General features: G+C 38.9%; 1 protein-coding gene across 1 annotated transcript in view; it reads left to right on the top strand.

Annotated features, from left to right (window-relative positions):
- The window catches only part of LOC140171059 (uncharacterized), a 148903-nt gene extending 130676 nt beyond the window's left edge, over positions 1-18227 (top strand). The window contains exon 6 of the mRNA XM_072194235.1: positions 18044-18227. Within this exon, the coding sequence (XP_072050336.1) occupies positions 18044-18227 (184 nt within the window). The remainder of the gene's footprint in view (positions 1-18043) is intronic.
- Positions 18228-22300: the final 4073 nt, after the last annotated feature.

The following is a 22300-nucleotide window of genomic DNA, read 5'->3' as shown; positions in this document are numbered from 1 at the left end:
GATCATTTGGATGTATAAATCTTCGTGCACTTTGCGTCCAACAACAGGTGTTTTAACTTCTATTTGAGTTGAAACACACACATCGGCATGCAATGATGCATAATCTTGAACATTGCACAGGGAAATCTAGAGCCGGGAGTCCGGGACCTAGCACCTAGATATTGGGTCTCTGGATTTCAAAACTTGAACTGGAATGAACATGGAGTGATATGCGTACTACTAGGCCCTACACTGGAATTATGCTGGAATAAATCAAAAAGAGGAATTTAAAACGGCAAAAACAAAATGGATAATTTTGAATCTTGTTGGAAAAAAACGGACGACAAAGAATTGAAGGAAATATTACACATTGTAGCAAATGATTTCAGGAATATAATTTACCGATTGAAGCCGGGGCAGATATGTTAAATTAATGGACTTGATAATAAGGTAAGATGCTGTCATTCAAGCGGTCTCAAGAGTCCGAAGTCGCGGATCGGCGCGCCAAATCTGGGGCCAAATGAAAGAAGATTTGCACACATTTTTATTATACAATTTATACAGTATCGATCGCATCATAATAATATCAGCAGTAAACTGAAATAGACCCTACTTGAACTTGACCCAAACGGGGATTTTATTTGCAGATAGCTAAAATTAAGCACTTCATTTTATGGATTTTCCGAGTGACGAGTTTTGGGGGACCAGGCATGATGAGTGAAATTGACGGCCGATTTTAAAAATAGGCCTACAACGGCAAGAACAAAAAAAGAAAAAAAAAAGAAAAAAGAATATCCAACAATATAACACAATGTGAACAATTCTACAAATAATTGTTAGCGAAATACTAAAAAGTATTATAATTTAGTACAACGAAGCCATCTCATTCAACTTGTGAAAGTGCGTCCGTGGATGAGTTGAGCCCGGGGAGTTGAGACATTCTCTACGTGCGGAATCTATGGAGTTCCCGAATCGAAACACAGGATTTTATATAAATATTGTCAATCCAAATATTGGTCGATCAAAGTACACGATGTGTATTTTCTCATACCCTTTTTGATACCAAAATTCATGTTAAATTTGCCGCGTGGCGTAAACTTGGACCAATGAAAAGCACCCCGTGGCCGTGGCTGAGCCACGATTATTGTACCACGAAAACGATGGCGGCTTATCGTGGCTGGGGCAGCCGGTAATATCGCATTACCTAAGCCACATGCGGCACGCTCAGACACGCTGCCAATTTTCTTAGACTAGAGCAGTACTGTAGAATATATTCTCTACCTCCATGCCTATACACAGTTTCAACATTGCTAGACTAGTATAGTAATACTGTAGGCATTAAACATGTTGAATACTACTACATCAAACATTGCACTATAACTTTGGCAAACACATAATATCACTCAAAATAAAATAATCTTGTCTGTGCTTTCATCCGAAATGATTGAGCCATTGATGTGGTAAAACAGGCATGCCAGCACATGGTTTGTTTTCAGATTTTTTCATTAGTATAACGACTTTCGGTAAACATGTTTTAAGCTGAACAAGTCTAGTACTTTATTTGCCAGTTTGAGGGGTTGTCAATTTAAACTAAAACTGCTATTTGCACAATGGTTGAACTACCATGACTACTGGTCGGTTCAACTGGTTGACTACTGGTAACTACTGGTCGGTTCAACTGGTTGACTACTGGTAACTACTGGTCGGTACAATTGGGTAACAACTGATCGGTTCTACTGGTTGGTGAAAATAACCACTGGATGGCACAACTGGTTGACTACTGATTAGTTCTACTGGTGGTATAAATAACTACTGGTTGTCACAACTGGTTGGTTTAAGTAATACCCGCCATTTGCTCGACCAGTTGTTCAACTGATGCATCAAGTATTCTACTGGTGAAATTGTGTATTTCAACCACTTTTCAATCAGATCCAACTAGCGACTGATTGGGAACCAGTAGGAAAATGGTTGGAGAGTCATTGATCAACCACTTTTCAACCACTTTGACAAGAGACAAACAACCAGCAATTTTTGTAAGGGTACATACACTTTAAGTATAAATCATCAGATTTATAAAGTTTACTTTAGTACTGTTAAATATCAAAATATCAATTTTAATGATTTGCCATAAAATGTGTATTACGTTGCAAATTTCAAAAATTCAAAATTATTTGATATCAGAAGGACATTTTTCGTATTCAGAATGCAATTCGATATGTCTGATGTGCTCCAATGGCCCACAATAAATACTGTCCAAAGGTTCATACCCCACCCCTTAAGTGCATCCTTTTGATATGGATTTACACATTATAATTGTACACAGCAGTTCGTTCCTTGAACAAAGGAGCAAACAGCCTTGTCCTTTGGATTTGTGTATACCATATTCTCTATAATTATCTCCCTTAGTGCAGTGCATTTTCCCAGGGGAGCATTAATGAAACGTCTTCTTAGCAATGATAATTCCTAACAGCGGTGCTACACAAACAATACGGAATTTCTACAAATACTGTAAACATGGTCGATATTAAATAATTGACGCATACATGGATAATTAGTGATGGTATTTTCAGCATTTATTGAACAGATTGAAAAAAAAAATGTGTGGGGCATTTATTAGATGGGGGCTTTAATAAGAAAGAATTTGGTATATCCTACTTCCTGTACCTTGTCGTTTCTTCTGCCTGACTTAAACGTTTCCATGGCAATTGATAGAAGAAAAGAACGTTTACATGGATGTATTGATCAGTGTTATGGCAAGTGTGAAAGCAATGATCCGTCTCAGAGGGTATGCAATACTCTTCCCATGATACATGTGGCATAATTTGCATAAATCTTATTCTATAATAAATGATTTTTAGTTTACATTTTTCTCAGTACCTTTCTCTCTCCATCTCTCTCTCTCCTCTCTCCTTCCTTCGATCCCTCCCTCCCTCTCCCTCTCCCTCTCTCTCTCTCAATCTCTCTCTCTCGCTGCACAGACTCTCCGTCTCTCCCTCCCTCTCTACCTCACTTTACTCTCCCTCTCTTTCTCTCTGCACTATCTGATTCTTGGTCTCCCTGGTCCTCTTCTCCTTCACTTCTTCCATCTCTCCTTCCTTCCCTCCCTCCCTCCCTCCTCCTTCCCTCCCTCCCTTCCTCCCTCCCTCCTCCCTCTCTCCCTCCCTCTCTTCCTCCCTCTCTCCCTCCCTCTCTCCCTTCCCCCCTCCTTCCTTCCTCCCTCCTTCCTTCCTTTTTCCAGGGGTGTGATTTTTCCGGATTTCCGGATTTTTGGGATTAAACCAAGAGCAAAATGCTTAACAGAGATGTCACATTTCGAATTTTCAGTTCGGATATGAGAAAATCTCCAATTTTAAAATGAAAATTCCTTTACTGGATGATTTATAGACACACTGTACTGTGCAAAAATGGTGATGCAATTTCTCATGTGTATGTGAATGATATGATACTGGAAGTATGTATTCACAGATAATAAATGTTTTATACTATAAAGTGAAGTATTTTAACAGTTTCTCATTTTGCATTTTACCCCATGAAATTGCATCTCCAGTGGTGCTCAAGTGTGTAAAACCCTCTGGCTTCAGGGGCTTTGCCCCTCGACCCCATCAGGGCGTTGCCCCTGGACCCCACCAGGACCCCTGGCCGCAACAGGGGCGAGCTCCGCTCGCTCCGCTTCGCAATTTCATTGCCTTGGGGTTTTTTTCTTAAAGCACCAATCACACCCCTGTTTTTCCTACCTTCCCTCCCTCCACACTCTCTCTTCAGGATGAGCATTGCATCTTGGGATTGCAAGGTTCTCATTTATCTCACCTTGAAAGTGCACAAAAATAGCTGTGACAAGCTCAGGTTTCCTGCTTTTTTTTTGGAGAAAAAATGTTTTATTTATTTATTTATTTATTTGCTTAACAAGCTACTCTTGGCAGTTTGATGCATTCAAGCTCAAAGCTGATAAGCATAAGCTCAGTTGGACTTAAGCCGTCAATGGAAAATAAAGTAAAGCTGGATGTTTTATGAAATAAACTCAGACAGAAGCATATCGTTCATCAATACATGTAGTTCAATATGAAGCTTAGTGGCTATATTTCTCCCAAGACTATTTCTTATTTAGGGACTGTTCACAAACACTTATGCTTTTCTATGGGGTTGACCCATAATTTTCTCATGTCAAAAAGGGGGCCCTGAAATTTTTGAGGTCTGTAAAGGGGGCCCTGAAAAGTTTTCGAGATGAAATTTTTTTGCATCAGGCCCCCCTTACAAGTGTTTGTGAATGGTCCCTTACTATAGTGAACTTAAATGATACCAGCAAAAGTTTTAAATTTGTAGGAATTTATTGCTTAAAAGTGAAGGATAAGTCAATAAAATTGTATTTTTAAAAAAAGGTGTTTTTTTTTCATATATAAAAATCGGCAAAGATGAAGTAAATGGCAGTGTTAATAATGAAGCTCTATTCAGTTCATGTAATTACAAGTATCCAAATAGACATCCCAAACATCGACTGAAACATGACATTTTACGCTTATTAAATTGTTTTTGGTCGCCACCATTTGCAAAAATGCAAATAAAATATGAATTTTTGGTCTCCGCTTATCATCCAAATGGTTGCCTGGTTGTTTCTTTGTTCGTTTCTTTGTTTGTTTGTATCTTTGTTTGGCTGACCGGGCGGAAGCAAATTCATTAATCCACTCTGCAGCTCCAACGCAGTAACTGGTCCAGTTCAAACTTGGTATGGTGGTAGGATATGGTAGCCTGATGTGCTGTATAGTGTTGTGTCATTTTATTTGCATATTTATGCATATTAATGAGCTTATTTACATATTGCATATTATTTGTACTTACAAACCTTTGTTATTTAGACACCTTTGTGTGGGGGCCACCCCGGGGGGGGGGGCACTCCCTATCTGAAATGGCAGGATGTGCCTCGCCATGTTAAAAGTAGGGGCATTCAGGTCAAATGTACAATTACAAAATATGGGGTCATTAAGTACACAACCTAAAAAAAATGGGGTCATTCGGTATGAAACTTTGAAAAAAGGATGGTCATTGGGGTAACAAATTGTAAAATGGGAGTCATTGGGTACAGGATTGCCAAAAGAGTATCATTAAGTACACATAAATAAGTGCCAAACTGCGAAAAACAACTTGGCCACCTTGGAAATTTGAGAAATCTCATTATTTCTGGAGGAGAACACAAATACCACATAAATTGGGGAATTAAAAAGGGGGGGTCATTGGGTAGCAGGAAATAGAAAAAAGGGGGTCATTGAGTACATGAAAATTTTTTAAAGGGGGTCATTGGGTAATAGGTAGGACCATAACACAAAAAAAGGGGGTCATTGGGTACAAGCCGGTTTGAAAAAGGGGTCTATCCTGAGGCACATGATGCATAGCTGTTATGGATGCCCCCAGGGGCACCTATAATTACAAACCACATAATTCTTAAAATCCATTCCAAAACAAAATTGTTATGTCCATTTTCCACTAAATAACTCACGGTGCTTATTTTCATAATCTATGCGCAGCTGTGTTTTTTAACATGAGCTTCTGCCTACCCATACAGTCATTGGATTGCACTCATGACTGGAATGTTAAGAACTGCTCTGATTGTGCTTAACATTATGTTACAAGAACTCATTTCCATATACCCATTTACATCAGTACTTAGAGAATAAAGGATAGGAATTTTTGTTGTTACAATCCTCTACCATGTGATAGACTTACTGTCAGATCCGCTTTGAATAGTGGATGCCAGCAACCTGTATCCTGTGGAGGCCTTTCCCAAGTTATTACAAATTACTTGCATTTTTGCACCAGGCTTACAAAAACTTACACGAACAAAAGACTGTAATAAAACAAAAATATATAGGCCTATTTGAAGTTGATCAACTAATATTTGATCATATGGCGAGTACTAATCAATATATTTCAAACGCTGGATGGTAGAAACAAGCCTCAGCACACTGTAAAGTGTGCTGAGGCTTGTGGATAAACGTCTAGCCGTTGTGCCTGTGTGTAGCGCACTATAAATCACTGCGCTTTTTTTTAAATCATAGGCGATGTCTCCCAAAAACATTCAAAGAAGGAAAAATTTTCTTCTTTCATCTTTCTTTTTAGCCAGAAAAATGCAGTGTTTTGGACCAAAATAGGAAAATTTGTAAACTTTTGCGCGCTTCGAAAGAAATTTTAAGAAGAAAAAATAAAGCAGTAATTGACCTCTGCACATTTTCCTTTTTAGCTGGAATAACACAGTGTTTTGGACCAAAATAGGAAAAATTGCAAACTTTTGCACGCTTCGAAACAAATTCTAAGAAGAATAAAAATAAAGCAATAAAACGACTTCTGCATCTTCCTTTTTAGCCGGAAAAACACAGTGTTTTAAGCTAAAATAGGAAAAAATTGCAAACTTTTACATGCTTCGAAAAAAAAAATTCTAAGAAGAAAAAAATAAAGCAGTAATTGAGCTCTGCATCTTCCTTTTTAGCCAGAAAAACAGTGTTTTGGACCAAAATAGGAAAAAATTGCAAACTTTTGCGCGCTTCGAAACAAATTCTAAGAAGAACAAAAATAAAGCAATAAAACGACCTCTGCGTCTTCCTTTTTAGCCGGAAAAACACAGTGTTTTAGGCTAAAATAGGAAAAAATTGCAAACTTTTACATGCTTTGAAAAAAAAATTCTAAGAAGAAAAAAAAAAAAGCAATAAAACGACTTCTGCATCTTCCTTTTTAGCCGGAAAAACAGTGTTTTGGGCTAAATAGGAAAAAATTGCAAATGTTTGCGCTGTTCGGAAAAAATACCATTCAAACTGGCACAAATTATGCTTGCCTCCTCCCCTTACAGCTTCCATGAGGCACTGGATACAATATGATTACCTAGCATCATTCATACTCAGGGCCGTTCCTAGGGATTTTGCCGCCCTAGGCAAAGCCTCTCCCTGCCGCCCCACCAATGCATACCAAAAAAGTGTTAAGGGGGTTACCCCCTTGAAAACTCCTCAGTTTTGACTTATTTGTATACTACCCACGACCGCTTTTCCTCAGTGGCGAGATTTCTTTTTGACATTGGAGGGATGGGGTTCAGCACCATTTGGCGACATAATAAGTTCATGGTACAAATGCGCGCGAAGCGCGCGAAATATTTTGCCATTTTGAAGCTAAACTGTTGAAATGTAGTGCAAAAGTGGAATAAATTCGCACTTTTGGGACTAAAATGGCCAAATATGAGAAATCAGGTTTTAAAATTTGTCAGAAACCCACATACATGGGTCAACATTGGGGGGGGGGGGCAGGGGGGTGATTGTATGGACCATCCCCCTGCCAATATTGGGGGAAATTTATCCCCTCCACATCCCCCGGGATCTACGCATAATGGTTTTACTTCTTTTCTGTATTTTTTATCCCACTTTTTGTTCTTCTTCGACAGTCAACAGTGTTTTCTGTTTCGTTTCTCCTCTCATCTATTTTTTCTTCTGCTTTTCTTTTTTTCCATCTGTTTTTTCACCGCCGCCCATTTTTATCTTCCTTTTCTCCGCCCGTTTCTTCTTTCTGTTCTCCGCCCCGTGTCTTCTTTCCTTTTCTGTCCGTTTCTTTTCTTTTTCTCAGGTCCCCTGTTTTCTGTTTCTCTTCTCCCCCCCTTTTTTTTTGATTTTTCCTCCCATTTTCCTTTTTATCCGCCCTAATTTTTTCTCCCCTTTTCTTTCTCCATTCTTTCGCATTTTTTTGCGCCCCTCTGCGTTTGCGGCCCCGTAGGCGACCGCCTTACCTGGCCTAATGGTCGGAACGGCCCTGTTCATACTGGAGAGGGATTCAACCACTCGCCTAGCATCATGCTAGCGAGTGATTAACCACCCGCTGTAAAAATATAGATGGCAAGACCAGGCCCGTACGTAGGATTTTTTGGGGGGGTGCCAATTTTGGTAAAGTGGACCTTATTACCAGGAGGGGGCGATTTTGTGAAAAGTGGACTTTTCCGCAAACATTTGGACCTTTTTTGACCAAAATAGCGCCACCCCCCCCCCCCCACCTGCGTATGGGCCGGGGCAAGGCCTGGCATGCAGAAACCAATGAAATTCAGCGCTAACTAGCTAAACCACAGCCACTGATTAAGAATGGGGGAGGGGGTATACATTCAGAGAAAATATCTTGCACTTCCAACAATGCATTTCTTCCATTTCAATTTTCTGTACTGATTTGCTAGCTAGTAAAACCTGGGTCGATAATGACTAAAAGTACCTCAATTTACAGATCACATCCCAAATATATTTATTTCTTGACTCGACCCAAGTCTATTCTCAAAATGAAAACAAAAGGGAGCCTTTACAAAGTAATGGCAGTGTCATTTAATGAAATGAGGGATGTATCATGTTGCAAAGGATTCTGGGAAGGGTAAGATCTTCTCTGATATACATTAGCTTAGTATTTTGGTTATTAAACCTGAACAAAATTATCAAAATAAATTGACTATGGAGGATCAAAGAAGATTTCTTTTCCTTCCCAGAATCCTTTGCAACATGATTGTCACCTAATTTCATCAAATAATACTCCCAATTGTCGCAGCACAGTGTCATCGCCCCGATATCTTCATGGCAGAAAATGCCATGGTAGGTTGAATCCACAGCCACACATGGCCATTGTGTTCCCAACTGTTTAATAGTTTTTAAATGCATAGTGGGCTGAAGGACATCCGACTAAGGCTAATAACATTAGCCTGTGACTGACCTCTGTACGGTCAGCGAGCATACATTCGCCATTGTCATCTGCTTATAGACTGCCTCTACGATAGTCGTGATAGCCACATACAGTCTGGCCCGAGACTACCTCCACGAGGGTCTACGCTGCGCTATTTAAAATCTTGAATTTGGGTCACTTTTTCAGCTCAAGATGCAAGCACAAACTAACGACTATCATATCTGTTCAAAATATACAGTAAGCCAAAAAATTAAGGTACCAGTTACGTTCACCCCTTGTATATCCTAAACAACGGCAGATATGTCATAATTGGAACAAACAGCCAATAGCTGCATCTTTTAGCTCGAATTTAAGACCTCGTTCGTTGACATTGTTCAAGAAATAAAGACACGACGATCCAAAAACCCAAGGAAGATGCACATTTAAAAGTTGCAGTTTGCCACATTGCATGCCCTATTGATTTGTACACAAAGCGTTCGCGACAAGATAACTAGCGCTGTGCTTTCATTGATTAGCACGAAAAACTAGCGTCGTGCTTTCATTGATTAGAACACAAAAGTGCAACTTTTTATTTCGTATCTTCATCAGGTTTTGGACTCCCATTTCTTTAATTCTCAACCAATTTCAACAAATAAGGTCTTAAATCAGAGCTAAAGAGTACAGGCATCGGCTGCTTGTTTTAATTTTGACACATTTGTCTTTATTTAGGATATACGGAGGTGAACACAACTGCTACCTTAATTCTTTTGCTTACTGTATATTAAAGTGCAAGGAACCACATCTGGTTTCTTTATACGAAATCATTTACGGAGATATTCATCATTTTCCACCCCGGTATCCAAAGATTTATTGTCTGAATATCAATCGTGCATAGCACATTTACGTGTATCGATCCTGTGTATTCATTTCAGTGTCTCTGGTTGTATAATGTAATTATTAACCGGGCGATGTCGGTGTGCGCAGGTTCTCTTTGTTTTCATTTTGAGAATAGGCTGGTTAAACATGGATCGATGGTCAATAAATAAAAGTATATTTTGCAAGATCTGGATGTGCTCTATTCATTGAGGTACTTTTGTCGAGGGAAGTGCCACTAGACTCTGTTTTGTCATTATCGAAAATTGAAATGGAAGAAATGCATTATGGGACGTGTACGATACCTTCTCTGGGGGATTATAAAACATGCATGAGTTAGTGATCAATCCAAAATCAAGAAGTTTGTGAAAAATATTAAATCGCACATAATAATTAATTCCAAAGTTTGTGAAAAATATTAAATCGCACACAATAATTAATTCAATGCATTTTGTGAGTGTAATACCTACATGTGGAGGGCGTTGTGCAATAAGGCCAGCATGTGCAATAGCTGCCATGTGCTATATGTGTATAGTATAGAATGCAGAAATTGTCAAATAATCAATAGAGCAGCTATTAGCACTTAGCCCCTTGATTTCATCTATTCAGGTTAATATATTCCTACTCTAGCTTACTCTTGGTCTCCTCAGAGAGTTAATTTCCATATATATCTTTTCCGTATCTCACACTTTCCATTTCCGCTCAACAAGTGTGATCTAAAGAAGAAAACAGGAAGTAGAGTAGGCAGAAAGTAAATTCATGATGCTGTTCCATTCAAAATCCATACTCCCCCTGTGGAAGACATGACCTATGTGTGAATTTCAAATGGGGTTGGGGGACTCTATATGAAATTAACACCCCTGTGTGGAAGATTTAGAAATTGAATAGCAATATTTACGCAGTATTTTATGTAGGTCTTTTTTGGGGGAAAATTATATATCTTCAATACGAAAGGTCCAAATTTTCAAATGAAATAAGCACTTTTCGTGGGTATCTACATTAGACAACACTAATTGCCCATATAAATCTGGATTATGATCTGAAACATATATATGGCCCACAGATGATGATGAATGAATATTTTTGACCATTTTTTAAAAATGCAATTGTGTAAGAATGCAATTGTGTAAGCAATGTAAAAAATAAGCCAAAGTGACTTGGTTAAACACCCTGGGGCAGGGGCGTAGCCAGCTTTCTTGTTCGGGGGGGGGGCAAAATAAAATTTCAGGGGCACAACTGAAAAAAATTGCAGACTTTGCAACATGCATTTTCTTATTTTCGGCGATACTGTACATGCCTTGAAGCTTCCCAAAAAGGCTTTATCGAGATGAAAATGGCTTTATTGTGACAATTTATTGTGACAAAAATTTTGTATTTTAAACTATTTTGACCCCTTATCGGGGTAAATTTTGATGGAAAAGGGGCTCCTTGCCCTTTTTCTTTTCCTTTGCCCTTTGGTCAGAGGGCACTTTTTTCTTTCATTTTTGCCAGTCTGCCCCCCCCCCCCATGCCCCCAGCTGGCTATGCTACTGCCCTGGGGGCGGTTAATAGAATGAATAGGGTATGTAGCTTGTATCAGCTTGGGCTCAATTTTGGCCCCAAAATGCATTGATCTACAAAAATATGCAAAATCTCTATCTTGCTAAAACAGAAGAACCATACTTGAATTACAAAAACCTGTAAGACAAAGAGAATCAAGGAAGTTCTTAATTACAGTCAGAAATAGAATCTCATTGTTATTGGTCCATAGGAAGAAGTGGCCAGTAAACCATTACAAATTCTGATATTCTGTGAATAAAAGATGAAAAATACGGAAGTAGCATAAGTCTTAGAGTAAACCTTTTAACCCCATGAGAACTACCTGCCGATTGGTCAAAAAGAAGTTTTCATTATCAATTGAACCAATCAGCAACATTGTTAGAATAAATTTTCACAACATAAAAAAATTGGGGTGAATTATTTGCAAAGCTTCATTCTGATTGGTGATTAAAGTGAAGATATCATGTAATTAACCAATCAGAGGCAATGTCAGATCGGCAAGTAGTGCTCAGAGGGTTAACAGAAAAGCCGCATGGAGGAAGTGAAAAACAATATTGCATACTCCCACACATGAAGCAAAGATTAAAGAGATACACAATTAAGAAAAGTATAACATGGCATCACTAAATCATTACAAATTCTGATATTCTGTAAATTTAAGATGACGAATACGAAAGTAACAAAAGTCTTAGGATAGACCTTGTATTCCAGAAAAACAGAAAATAATTGAAGAAGTGAAAAACAATATTACATACTCCCACACATGAAGCAAAGATTAAAGAGATACACAATTCAGAAAAGTATTACGTGCTGCCAGTCATTATAAATTCTGATATCTGTAAATAAAAGATGAAGAAAACGGAAGTAACCAAAGTCTTAGGATAGACCTTGTATTCCAGAAAAACAGAAAATAATTGAAGAAGTGAAAAACAATATCGCATACTCCCACACATGAAGCAAAGATTAAAGAGATACACAATTAAGAAAAGTATTACGTGCTGCCAATAAATCATTACAAATTCTGATATTCTGTAAATTAAGATGAAGAATTCTGAAGTAACGGAAGTAACTTAACACTAGCGCACTCTTTGGAGTAGAAAAACAGCAAATAATTGGGGACGTGAAAATGTCAATATTGTATATACTCCTACATGAAGCAAAAATAATGTACTGAATAACAAAGATTAAAGAGATACACAATTATTGAGAAAGGTATCGTGAAGCAAATAAATCATTACAAATTCATAACCTCCGCGTATCACACCATATGCGTGCCAATCAAATTGCTCATTAGATGATATGCACACCGGTGCGGAGGTTATTGATATCCATCAATGACCTCCGTGTGTGATTACGCGGTACAATGACTTCCGCGTGTGCGCATCTGTTGCGCCGGAACACTTCACATGCACGCAACTACCGTATTTGCACATGGCATGATTGCGCACTGCTGTAATTGGCAAGTCCATTTTAGCCTGTTTGATTTTTTGAAGGGCGAAATATAAGTTGTGACAAAAATTGTTTATTTCAACAAATTTCAGTGAATAAAATCTTGAGATTTGCTCCAATGATGAGTTAAAAATGACGGTTATGAATTCGGTTAATAACTTTGCATCAGTTATATGTCAGGCATTATGAAAAATCTAAACATTTTGCTTTGGACCTCGGGATATTCCTCGGTTCCAAAGGCAAAATGTTTAGATTTTTCACAATGCCCTCCAAATAACTGATGCAAAGTTATTAACCTATAATTCTGATATTCTGTGAATAAAAGATGAAGAAAACGGAAGTAGCGGAAGTAACTTAACACTTGCGTTCTATTAGGAGTACATGTAGACCTCTTTGGAGTAAACCCTTTTAACAGAAAAACAGCAAATAATTGAGGAAGTAAATATGTCAATATTGTTTGTTCTCCCACACATGAAACGAAAATAATACAGAATATTACAAAGATTGAGGAGATGCGCAAGACAAAGATGACCTCCTCTGAGGAAACAAGGAACATTAAGGGATCTGGAACGAGCGGTTTGAGCATTTCAACATTATTTTTTGTGGGACATGAGAGCACATCAGACATATCGAATTGCATTCTGAATACAAAGAATGTCTTTCTGATATCAATTTACATTTTTGAAATTCACGATATAATCCAAATTTTATGACAAATTATTAAAATAACATTTTTGATATATAACAGTCCTCGAAGTAAATTCTATAAATCTAATGATATATTCTTAAAGTGTATGTAGCTGGGAGGAAAAGCCGATGATCAATTGAAAATTTTAACCTTTCATATTGAAGATATGGATTTTTTTGGTGTTTGGGGGAAAAAACAATCTTCAATACGAAAGGTCAAAATTTTCAATTGATCGTCGGCTTTTCATCCCACCTACATACACTTTAAGTACATATCATCAGATTTATAAAGTTTACTTCGAGTACTGTTAAATATCAAAAATATCAATTTTTAATCATTTAGCATAAAATGTGTATTACATTGCGAATTAAAAAAAAATCTAAATTATTTGATATCAGAAGGACATTCTTCATATTCAGAATGCAATTCGATATGTCTGATGTGCTCTAATGTACCACAATAAATACTGTCCCAACGCTCATACCCCATCCCTTAACCTGGAAAGAAAACGAGTAAGGTATACCAACTTGATGCGGGGAAACAAGTAAAATATAGACTAGACGGTACGCAGGGGGGGGGGCAAAAAGAACTAAATGTAGGCACAGAAGTAGTAGGTAAATTTCAATAGCCAAAAGTTAACAATTCCAAGGAATGTTATTTATTTCGGCAACAATTGGATGGTTAATTGATTTTGGGGTCAGTAATGTTTGATTTGAGAGCATGAGATGGTTTTTTGATGGTGATGAGGTTTCATAATCAGGTGCCAGTTTGTTAAGACATTTGAAAGTAAGAAGCATAAGCTTTAATATGATGCGCTTCTCTTCAGGCAACCAACGAAGGGATTTAAGAATTGGGGTTATTTGTTTGCGCTTCTTAGTCGATGTAACAAGCCGGGCGGCAGCATTTTGAATATGTTTCAGTTTGCTGATCTGAACATTTGGACGCCCACAGAGAATATGTTATTGTTTGAGTCGAGTCTTGAGGAGATGAACGCGTGAACCAGTTTCTCGGTACTATTTTGATAGAGATATTTATGCACACGACCAATATTTCTAATGGGGAGCGAAGCGAAGCAGCAAGTGTTATTAACATGGGAGACCTGATGGAGAGATGTAATCTTCTAAGATTGGATTGAGGGGGCCACAACAAACAGGTACTATATATAGTTGGTTTGGTATTAAAGCTTTAAAAAAATTTCCACTTCTACAGTATTCGGCCCTAATATGGAAAAATGTGGTATCTTATATTATTTACTTCACTAACATGTTACTTCCATTTGCCGTGGTTTAGGTTAACTTTTTTCAATGACCATCACATGGGAAAAGGATGCAACTTGTAGTAGACAATAAAGAGGAATATACTTCCATTTGAGACATACGTCAGTTAATCAAGCTATGGCAAAACACAGTAACATTGTTTAACTCTCTCTTTGTATGTTACAAAATAAAGTACATTGTCAGTGTTGTAAATTGAAGATACTCTGATATTTGGGCTATTCCATTTCAAATTCACACTACCCCTGTTAAAGATTTTGGAAATATCTGCCACAGGGGGAGTATGAATTTCAAATGGAATGAATACATCAGGCAGCTCCATTTGAAACTCGCCCTCCCTCTGTGGAAGATTCTTGTTGAATCTTTCTCAGAGGGTGTATGAAATTCAAATAGAGCTGCCTAATAATGTTTATTCCATTTGAAAGTCATACTCCCTCTGTGGAAGATATTTCCCAAATATTCCACAGGGGTGGTGTGGATTTGAAATGGAATAGCACATTGACGTCAACTTTCCATTAATAGAGCGACACAGTAGCCTTGCGTATCATATTCCATGCATAAAAATGATGAATCGCAAGATTACAATCGTACGATTTATGCGTCCTCCTGTCTGAGCATGCAATCAGCAACAAGTCTATGCAAGTTGTTCTGGTCAAGAAAAAAGTATCTGTCGAGAAAAATGTGTGTGCGTACTGCATAAAGAATAAAATTGCTGATATGTAAGATTTTCAATAATATATGCTTTATAACGGTGGAAAAATTGCTTGTGTAAGATTTATGTAAGTTCTTTATACAGAGCAATCATGATTCTTAAGGGCTGGGGTATGAACGTTTGGACAGTATTTATTTTGGGACATCAGAGTACATCAGACATATCGAATTGCATTCTGAATACGAAGAATGTCATTCTGATATCAAATAATTTTGATTTTTGAAATTAGCAATTTAATACACATTTTATGGCAAATCATTAAAATTGATATTTTTGATATTTAACAGTACTTGAAGTAAACTTTATAAATCTGATGATTTATACTTAAAGTGTATGTAAGCGGGATGAAAAGTCGACGATCAATTGAAAATTTTGACCTTTCGTATTGAAGATATGGATTTTTTTCCCAAAACACCAAAAAAAATTAGGTCTTTTTGGGGAAAAATCCATATCTTCAATATGAAAGGTCAAAATTTTCAATTGACCGCTATTTTCCTCCCTGCTACATACACTTTAAGAATATATCATTAGATTTATATAATTTACTTCGAGGACTGTTATATATCAAAAATTTGAAAAATATCAAACTTTTATAATTTGTCATAAAATTTGTATTATATTGTGATTTTCAAAAAATGAAAATTATTTGATATCAGAAAGACATGCTTCGTATTCAGAATGCAATTCGATAGGTCCGAGGTGCTCTTATGTCCCACAAAAAATACTGTCGAAACGCAATAAACGCTCATTTTAGATCCCTTAAATACGACAAGTAAAATTAGCCTGAACACTGCTACAAGCAGTGAGAGGGCCAAACATGTTTTTGCATGTTTGACTTGAGACAAACTCGCAAGTCCAACAAACATCATGACTATGTAAAGGCAATCAATAAATTGGCTCTCAAGGTGAACTACCCCCACCCCCACCCGAGTGCCGGAGTTTTGCATTTGCACTCGAACTGAGGAACATATTTAGGGATGCACCAGTTCATTTTCAGGAGACATGGGAGTTTTATGGGGGGTTTTTTCCTGCTGCAAAGGGTGGCAAAATCTTCTTTTTTTTCAATTTTAATTTATATCTTTATGTAGAGTTGGGTGGGGATTTTTTTTTTCTTTTTTCGGGGGGTCTTTTTCGCCTCGTTAGTAGGTGAAATTTTTTTTCTTCAAAAAACTCCCATGCCCTCTGGAAATAAAATAGTGTGCCCTTAAAATAGACTGATAAGATATGATAATACCGTAAAAACTCGATAGTTAGCATATGTGCTTAATATCAAGCACTTTCAAAACATGCAAACATGAAAAGCCCATCCACAAAAGTGTTAAGAGCAAATCATCGACATTCTACGAACAAGTAAACCTGCAAATGTGTGTCTCAATCCCATTAGCTCAGTTGGTAAAGCGCTGGACAATTTCATGTTTTCAAAGGCGCTCGATAGTAAGCACATATGCTAACTGTCGAGTTTTTACGGTATGGCAAAGGCCTATAACTTATTCATCCTTGAATACAGCACGTCTCCACTTTACTTGGAATCTACTAAACTGTTACTTCATACCGATGTGTAGATTCCTCGTCTTGTAGACTATTACAAGTATACTTGCAAAAATATTTTGAAAGATTATGTGAGACTGCTGCAAGTTGAATCATAATTGCGCCACCGCATGCAATTCACTTGGCACTAGACTTTGAAATTGTATCCAGAAAAGAGAACAAAGAAGGAGGTTAATATGTAATTTATATGTACAAATTGAATTGAATTGAGATTTGCGGTGAGAATGGTTGTTATTTTAATAGTTGGCTAGCTTTAGTAAATCAAGTGTGCTTTGATGTACAAGGGTGCATCAGAACAATATGCCTGATTGACAAGATATGCATAGCCAGGATTTTTTAGGAGGGGGTGCAGAATTCTGCACCCTTTCCTCCTCTCCTCTCTCCTCTCCTCTCCTCTCTCTCTCTCCTCTCCTCTCCTCTCCTCTCCTCTCCTCTCCTCTCTCCTCTCCTCTCCTCTCCTCCCTCTCCTCTCCTCTCCTCGCCTCGCCTCGCCTCGCCTCGCCTCGCCTCGCCTCTCCTCTCCTCTCTCTTCAAAATCCTGCACCCCTCTCCTCTCCTCTCCCATCCTCTCCCATCCTCCTCTCCTCTCATCTCCTCTCATCTCCTCTCCTTCCCTTCCCTCCCCTCCCCTCCCCTCCCTCCGCTCTCCTCCCTCTCCTCGCCTCTCCTCTCCTCTCGATATCCTTTCCTCTCTCCTCTCCCTCTTCTCCTCTCCTCTCTCTTCTCTCCTTTCATCTCATTTCATCTTATCTTATCTCATCCAATCTCATCTCATCTTCTTTTCATCTTCTCATCTCAGTATCTCCAACTTTTCTCTGCTCTGATCTGCATGCTCTCCTCTCCTCCCTCTTTCTCTTCTCTCCTCTCCTCTCCTCTCCTCTCTCCTCTCTTCTCTCTCCTCTCTCCTCTCTCCTCATTTAATCTCATCTCGATGTCACATCTCCTTCTCATCACCTTCTCATCTCCTTCTCATTTCCGTCTCATCTCCTTCTCATCTCATCTCCTTAACTTATCTCTGCTCTAATCTGCTCTGCTCTCTTGTCCTCTCTTCCACTCCTCTCCTCAACTCTCCTCTCTTAAACTTGAGGTAAAAATTAGTAAAAATGATTGTATTTTCACCAGACTATACAGCCACTACATTTTGATCCATATTGTCAGTAATCATTACATTTAAGCTCATAATATATAACATGACAGAGCTGAGTTTCTGTTGATGTTCAATTTATGACACATGATACATTGACTACAGCATTAACTTGGCAGCTTCATAACCACAGACAGGGAAATGTGACAGGAGACTACCTTCTTGGATTGAAATCACAGCAGAGAATCACACCTACCCATAATGCATTTCATGTGTCGGAGAGGAGAGGAGAGAAGAGATGAGAGGAGAAGAGATGAGAAGAGAGGAGATGAGTTGAGACGAGATGAGGAGAGGAGAAACGAGAGGAGAAACAAGAGGAGAAAAGATGAGGAGATGAGAAAGAGAGGAGATGAGATGAGTTGAGATGAGATGATGAGAAGGAGAGAAGAGAGAGAAGGGATGTTGAGAGGAGAGGAGGAGAAGAGAGGAGAGGAGAAGATATGAAAAGGAGATGAGAGGAGACGAGATGATGAGAGGAAAGAAGGGAGAGAGGAGATGAGAAGAAGAGGAGAGGAGATGAGACAAGATGATGAGAGGAGAGGAGAAGGGAGAGGAGAGGAAAGGAGAAGAGATTAGAAGGAGATGAGGAGAGGAGATGAGACGAGATGATGAGAGGAGAGGACGAGATGATGAGAGGAGAGGAGAAGGGAGAAGAGATGAGGAGGGGAGATGAGATGAGATGATGAGAGAAGGGAGAGAAGAAGGAGATGAGATAAGATGATGAGAGGAGATGAGAAGGAGAGAATAAGAGTAGAGAAGAGAGGAGAGGAGATGAGGACAGGAGATGAGACGAGACAATCACGGCTACCCATAATGCATTTCATGTTTTATGCCTTGTTCAGGGCGGTTTGATAGCATGTATAACTGTATTTATCTTTAAGTTGAACACTGATGGTGCTATTTACCTTAAATCTTGCTTGCATCTTTACAAGGGGTGGACACTTGTATAATGACATTAAAACATCATGAAAATGAGTAACATATGTGACCATCCAGCACAACCATCTGCTGCATCTGGATTTTTGTAAACATGTATAAATATGTTACTTGGGAGTTGGGACCCAAACAACATGTTAGGATAGGTGGCACATTGTCTTCAAAAAAAGGCCACGGAATTTAGTTTGCTGCTTGACTAGGTGGCAAAATCTTTTTTTTTTTCAATTTTAATTTATATCTTTATGTAGAGTTGGGTGGGGATTTTTTTTCTTTTTTTTTTTTCGGGGTCTTTTTCGCCTCGTTAGTAGGTGAAATTTTTTTTTTTTTTAAAACTCCCATGCCCTCTGGAAATAAAATAGTGTGCCCCTTAAAATAGACTGATAAGATATGATAATACCGTAAAAACTCGATAGTTAGCATATGTGCTTACTATCAAGCACTTTCAAAACATGCAAACATGAAAAGCCCATCCACAAAAGTGTTAAGAGCAAATCATCGACATTCTACGAACAAGTAAACCTGCAAATGTGTGTCTCAATCCCATTAGCTCAGTTGGTAAAGCGCCGGACAATTTCATGTTTTCAAAGGTGCTCGATAGTAAGCACATATGCTAACTGTCGAGTTTTTACGGTATGGCAAAGGCCTATAACTTATTCATCCTTGAATACAGCACGTCTCCACTTTACTTGGAATCTACTTAACTGTTACTTCATACCGATGTGTAGATTCCTCGTCTTGTAGACTATTACAAGTATACTTGCAAAAAGATTTGAAAGATTATGTGAGACTGCTGCAAGTTGAATCATAATTGCGGCCACCGGCATGCAATTCACTTGGCACTAGACTTTGAAATCGTATCCAGAAAAGAGAACAAAGAAGGAGGTTAATATGTAATTTATATGTACAAATTGAATTGAATTGAGATTTGCGGTGAGAATGGTTATTATTTTAATAGTTGGCTAGCTTTAGTATATCAAGTGTGCTCAGATGTACAAGGGGGCATCAGAACAATATGCCTGATTGACAAGATATGAATAGCCAGGATTTTTTAGAAGCGGGTGCAAAATTCTGCACCCCTTTCCTCTCCTCTCCTCTCTCCTCCTCTCCTCTCCTCTCTCTCCTCTCCTCTCTCTCTCTCCTCCTCTCCTCTCCTCTCCTCTCCTCTTTTCTCCCTCTCCTCTCCTCTCTCCTCCTCCCCTCCTCTCCTCCTCCTCTCCTCTCTCCTCTCCTCTCCTCTCCTCCCTCTCCTCTCCTCTCTCTCCTCTCCTCTCCTCTCCTCTTTCTCCTCTCTCTCCTCTCCTCCTCTCCTCTCCTCCCCTGTTCAAAATCATGCACCCCTCTCCTCTCCCATCCTCTCCCTTCCTCCTCTCCTCTCCTCTCATCTCCTCTCCTCCTCCCCTCCGCTCTCCTCTCCTCTCCTCCCTCTCCTCGCCTCTCCTCTCGATATCCTTTCCTCTCTCTTCTCTCCCTCTTCTCCTCTCCTCTCTCTTCTCTCCTTTCATCTCATTTCATCTTATCTTATCTCATCTCATCTCATCTCATCTCCTTTTCATCTTCTTATCTCAGTATCTCCAACTTTTCTCTGCTTTGATCTGCATGCTCTCCTCTCCTCCCTCTTCTTCTCTTCTCTCTCTCCTCTCTCCTCTCCTCTCTCCTCTCCTCTCTCCTCCTCTCCTCTCCTCTCCTCTCCTCTCCTCTCCTCTCCTCTCCTCTCCTCTCCTCTCCTCTCTCTTCTCTCTTCTCTCTTCTCTCTTCTCTCATCTCATTTAATCTAATCTCATCTCGATGTCTCATCTCCATCTCCATCTCATCTCCTTCTCATCTCATCTCCTTCTCATCTCATCTCCCTAACTTATCTCTGCTCTCCTCTCTTGTCCTCTCCTCCACTTCACTCCTCTCCTCAACTCTCCTCTTCTCTTAAACTTGAGGTAAAAATTAGTAAAAATGATTGTATTTTCACCAGACTATACAGCCACTACATTTTGATCCATATTGTCAGTAATCATTACATTTAAGCTCATAATATATAACATGACAGAGCTGAGTTTCTGTTGATGTTCAATTTATGACACATGATACATTGACTACAGCATTAACTTGGCAGCTTCATAACCACAGACAGGAAAATGTGACAGGAGACTACCTTCTTGGATTGAAATCACAGCAGAGAATCACACCTACCCATAATGCATTTCATGTGTCGGAGAGGAGAGGAGAGAAGAGAGGAGAGGAGAAGAGAGGAGGAGAAGAGATGAAAAGGAGATGAGAAGAGAGGAGATGAGTTGAGACGAGATGAGGAGAGGAGAAACGAGAGGAGAAACAAGAGGAGAAAAGATGAGATGAGAAGGAGAGGAGATGATTTGAGACGAGATGATGAGAGGAGAGGAGAAGAGATGAGAAGGAGAGAAGAGATGAGAAGAGAGAGAAGGGATGTTGAGAGGAGAGGAGGAGAAGAGAGGGGAGAAGAAGATATGAAAAGGAGATGAGAGGAGACGAGATGATGAGAGGAAAGAAGGGAGAGAGGAGATGAGAAGAAGAGGAGATGAGATGAGACAAGATGATGAGAGGAGAGGAGAAGAGAGAGAAGGGAGAGGAGAGGAAAGGAGAAGAGATTAGAAGGAGATGAGGAGAGGAGAGGAGATGAGACGAGATGATGAGAGGAGAGGACGAGATGATGAGAGGAGAGGAGAAGGGAGAAGAGATGAGGAGGGGAGATGAGATGAGATGATGAGAGAAGGGAGAGAAGAAGGAGATGAGATAAGATGATGAGAGGAGATGAGAAGGAGAAGGAGAGAATAAGAGTAGAGAAGAGATGAGAGGAGATGAGGAAAGGAGATGAGACGAGACAATCACGGCTACCCATAATGCATTTCATGTTTTATGCCTTGTTCAGGGCGGTTTGATAGCATGTATAACTGTATTTATCTTTAAGTTGAACACTGATGGTGCTATTTACCTTAAATCTTGCTTGCATCTTTACAAGGGGTGGACACTTGTATAATGACATTAAAACATCATGAAAATGAGTAACATATGTGACCATCCAGCACAACTGAGCCCTGAAGTCGCCAATCATCATTTTTGAGATATTCAACCAAAATATTCTGCTTGAAATTAGCTTTAAAATGATGTATATCATGTCTATAGTACTTGACATTTAAGTAGTGAAAATCAATAAAACAGTCAATAAATCCTTTGTTTCCTATTGTTTATTGTTAAGTTCAATGGAGCATATCTCAATAGTGGCACTGGCGACATCCGGGCTCAGTTGTGGAGGATGGTCACATATAGCAAGGAAAAAGAAAATCTAAGTAGCTAAAAAATATATGTGTATATTTGTGTGATAGCTGTTAGTAATTGTATAGGTCTAGAATTTTCGAATTTTTTTTTTTGCGGGGGTCGGTCAGGAAAGGGCAATCAAACCTCTTTTTTCAGACCTAAGAGGGAGCAGGATACCACTATGTATCTTGTAACTCAATGTCTTGCAATGCATCATGGGA

The sequence above is a fragment of the Amphiura filiformis genome, chromosome 15 (assembly GCF_039555335.1).
Source record: "Amphiura filiformis chromosome 15, Afil_fr2py, whole genome shotgun sequence".
NCBI lineage: Eukaryota > Metazoa > Echinodermata > Ophiuroidea > Amphilepidida > Amphiuridae > Amphiura > Amphiura filiformis.
The sequence above is the reverse complement of the archived record's forward strand: the minus strand, read 5'-3'. Positions and strand labels throughout refer to the sequence as shown.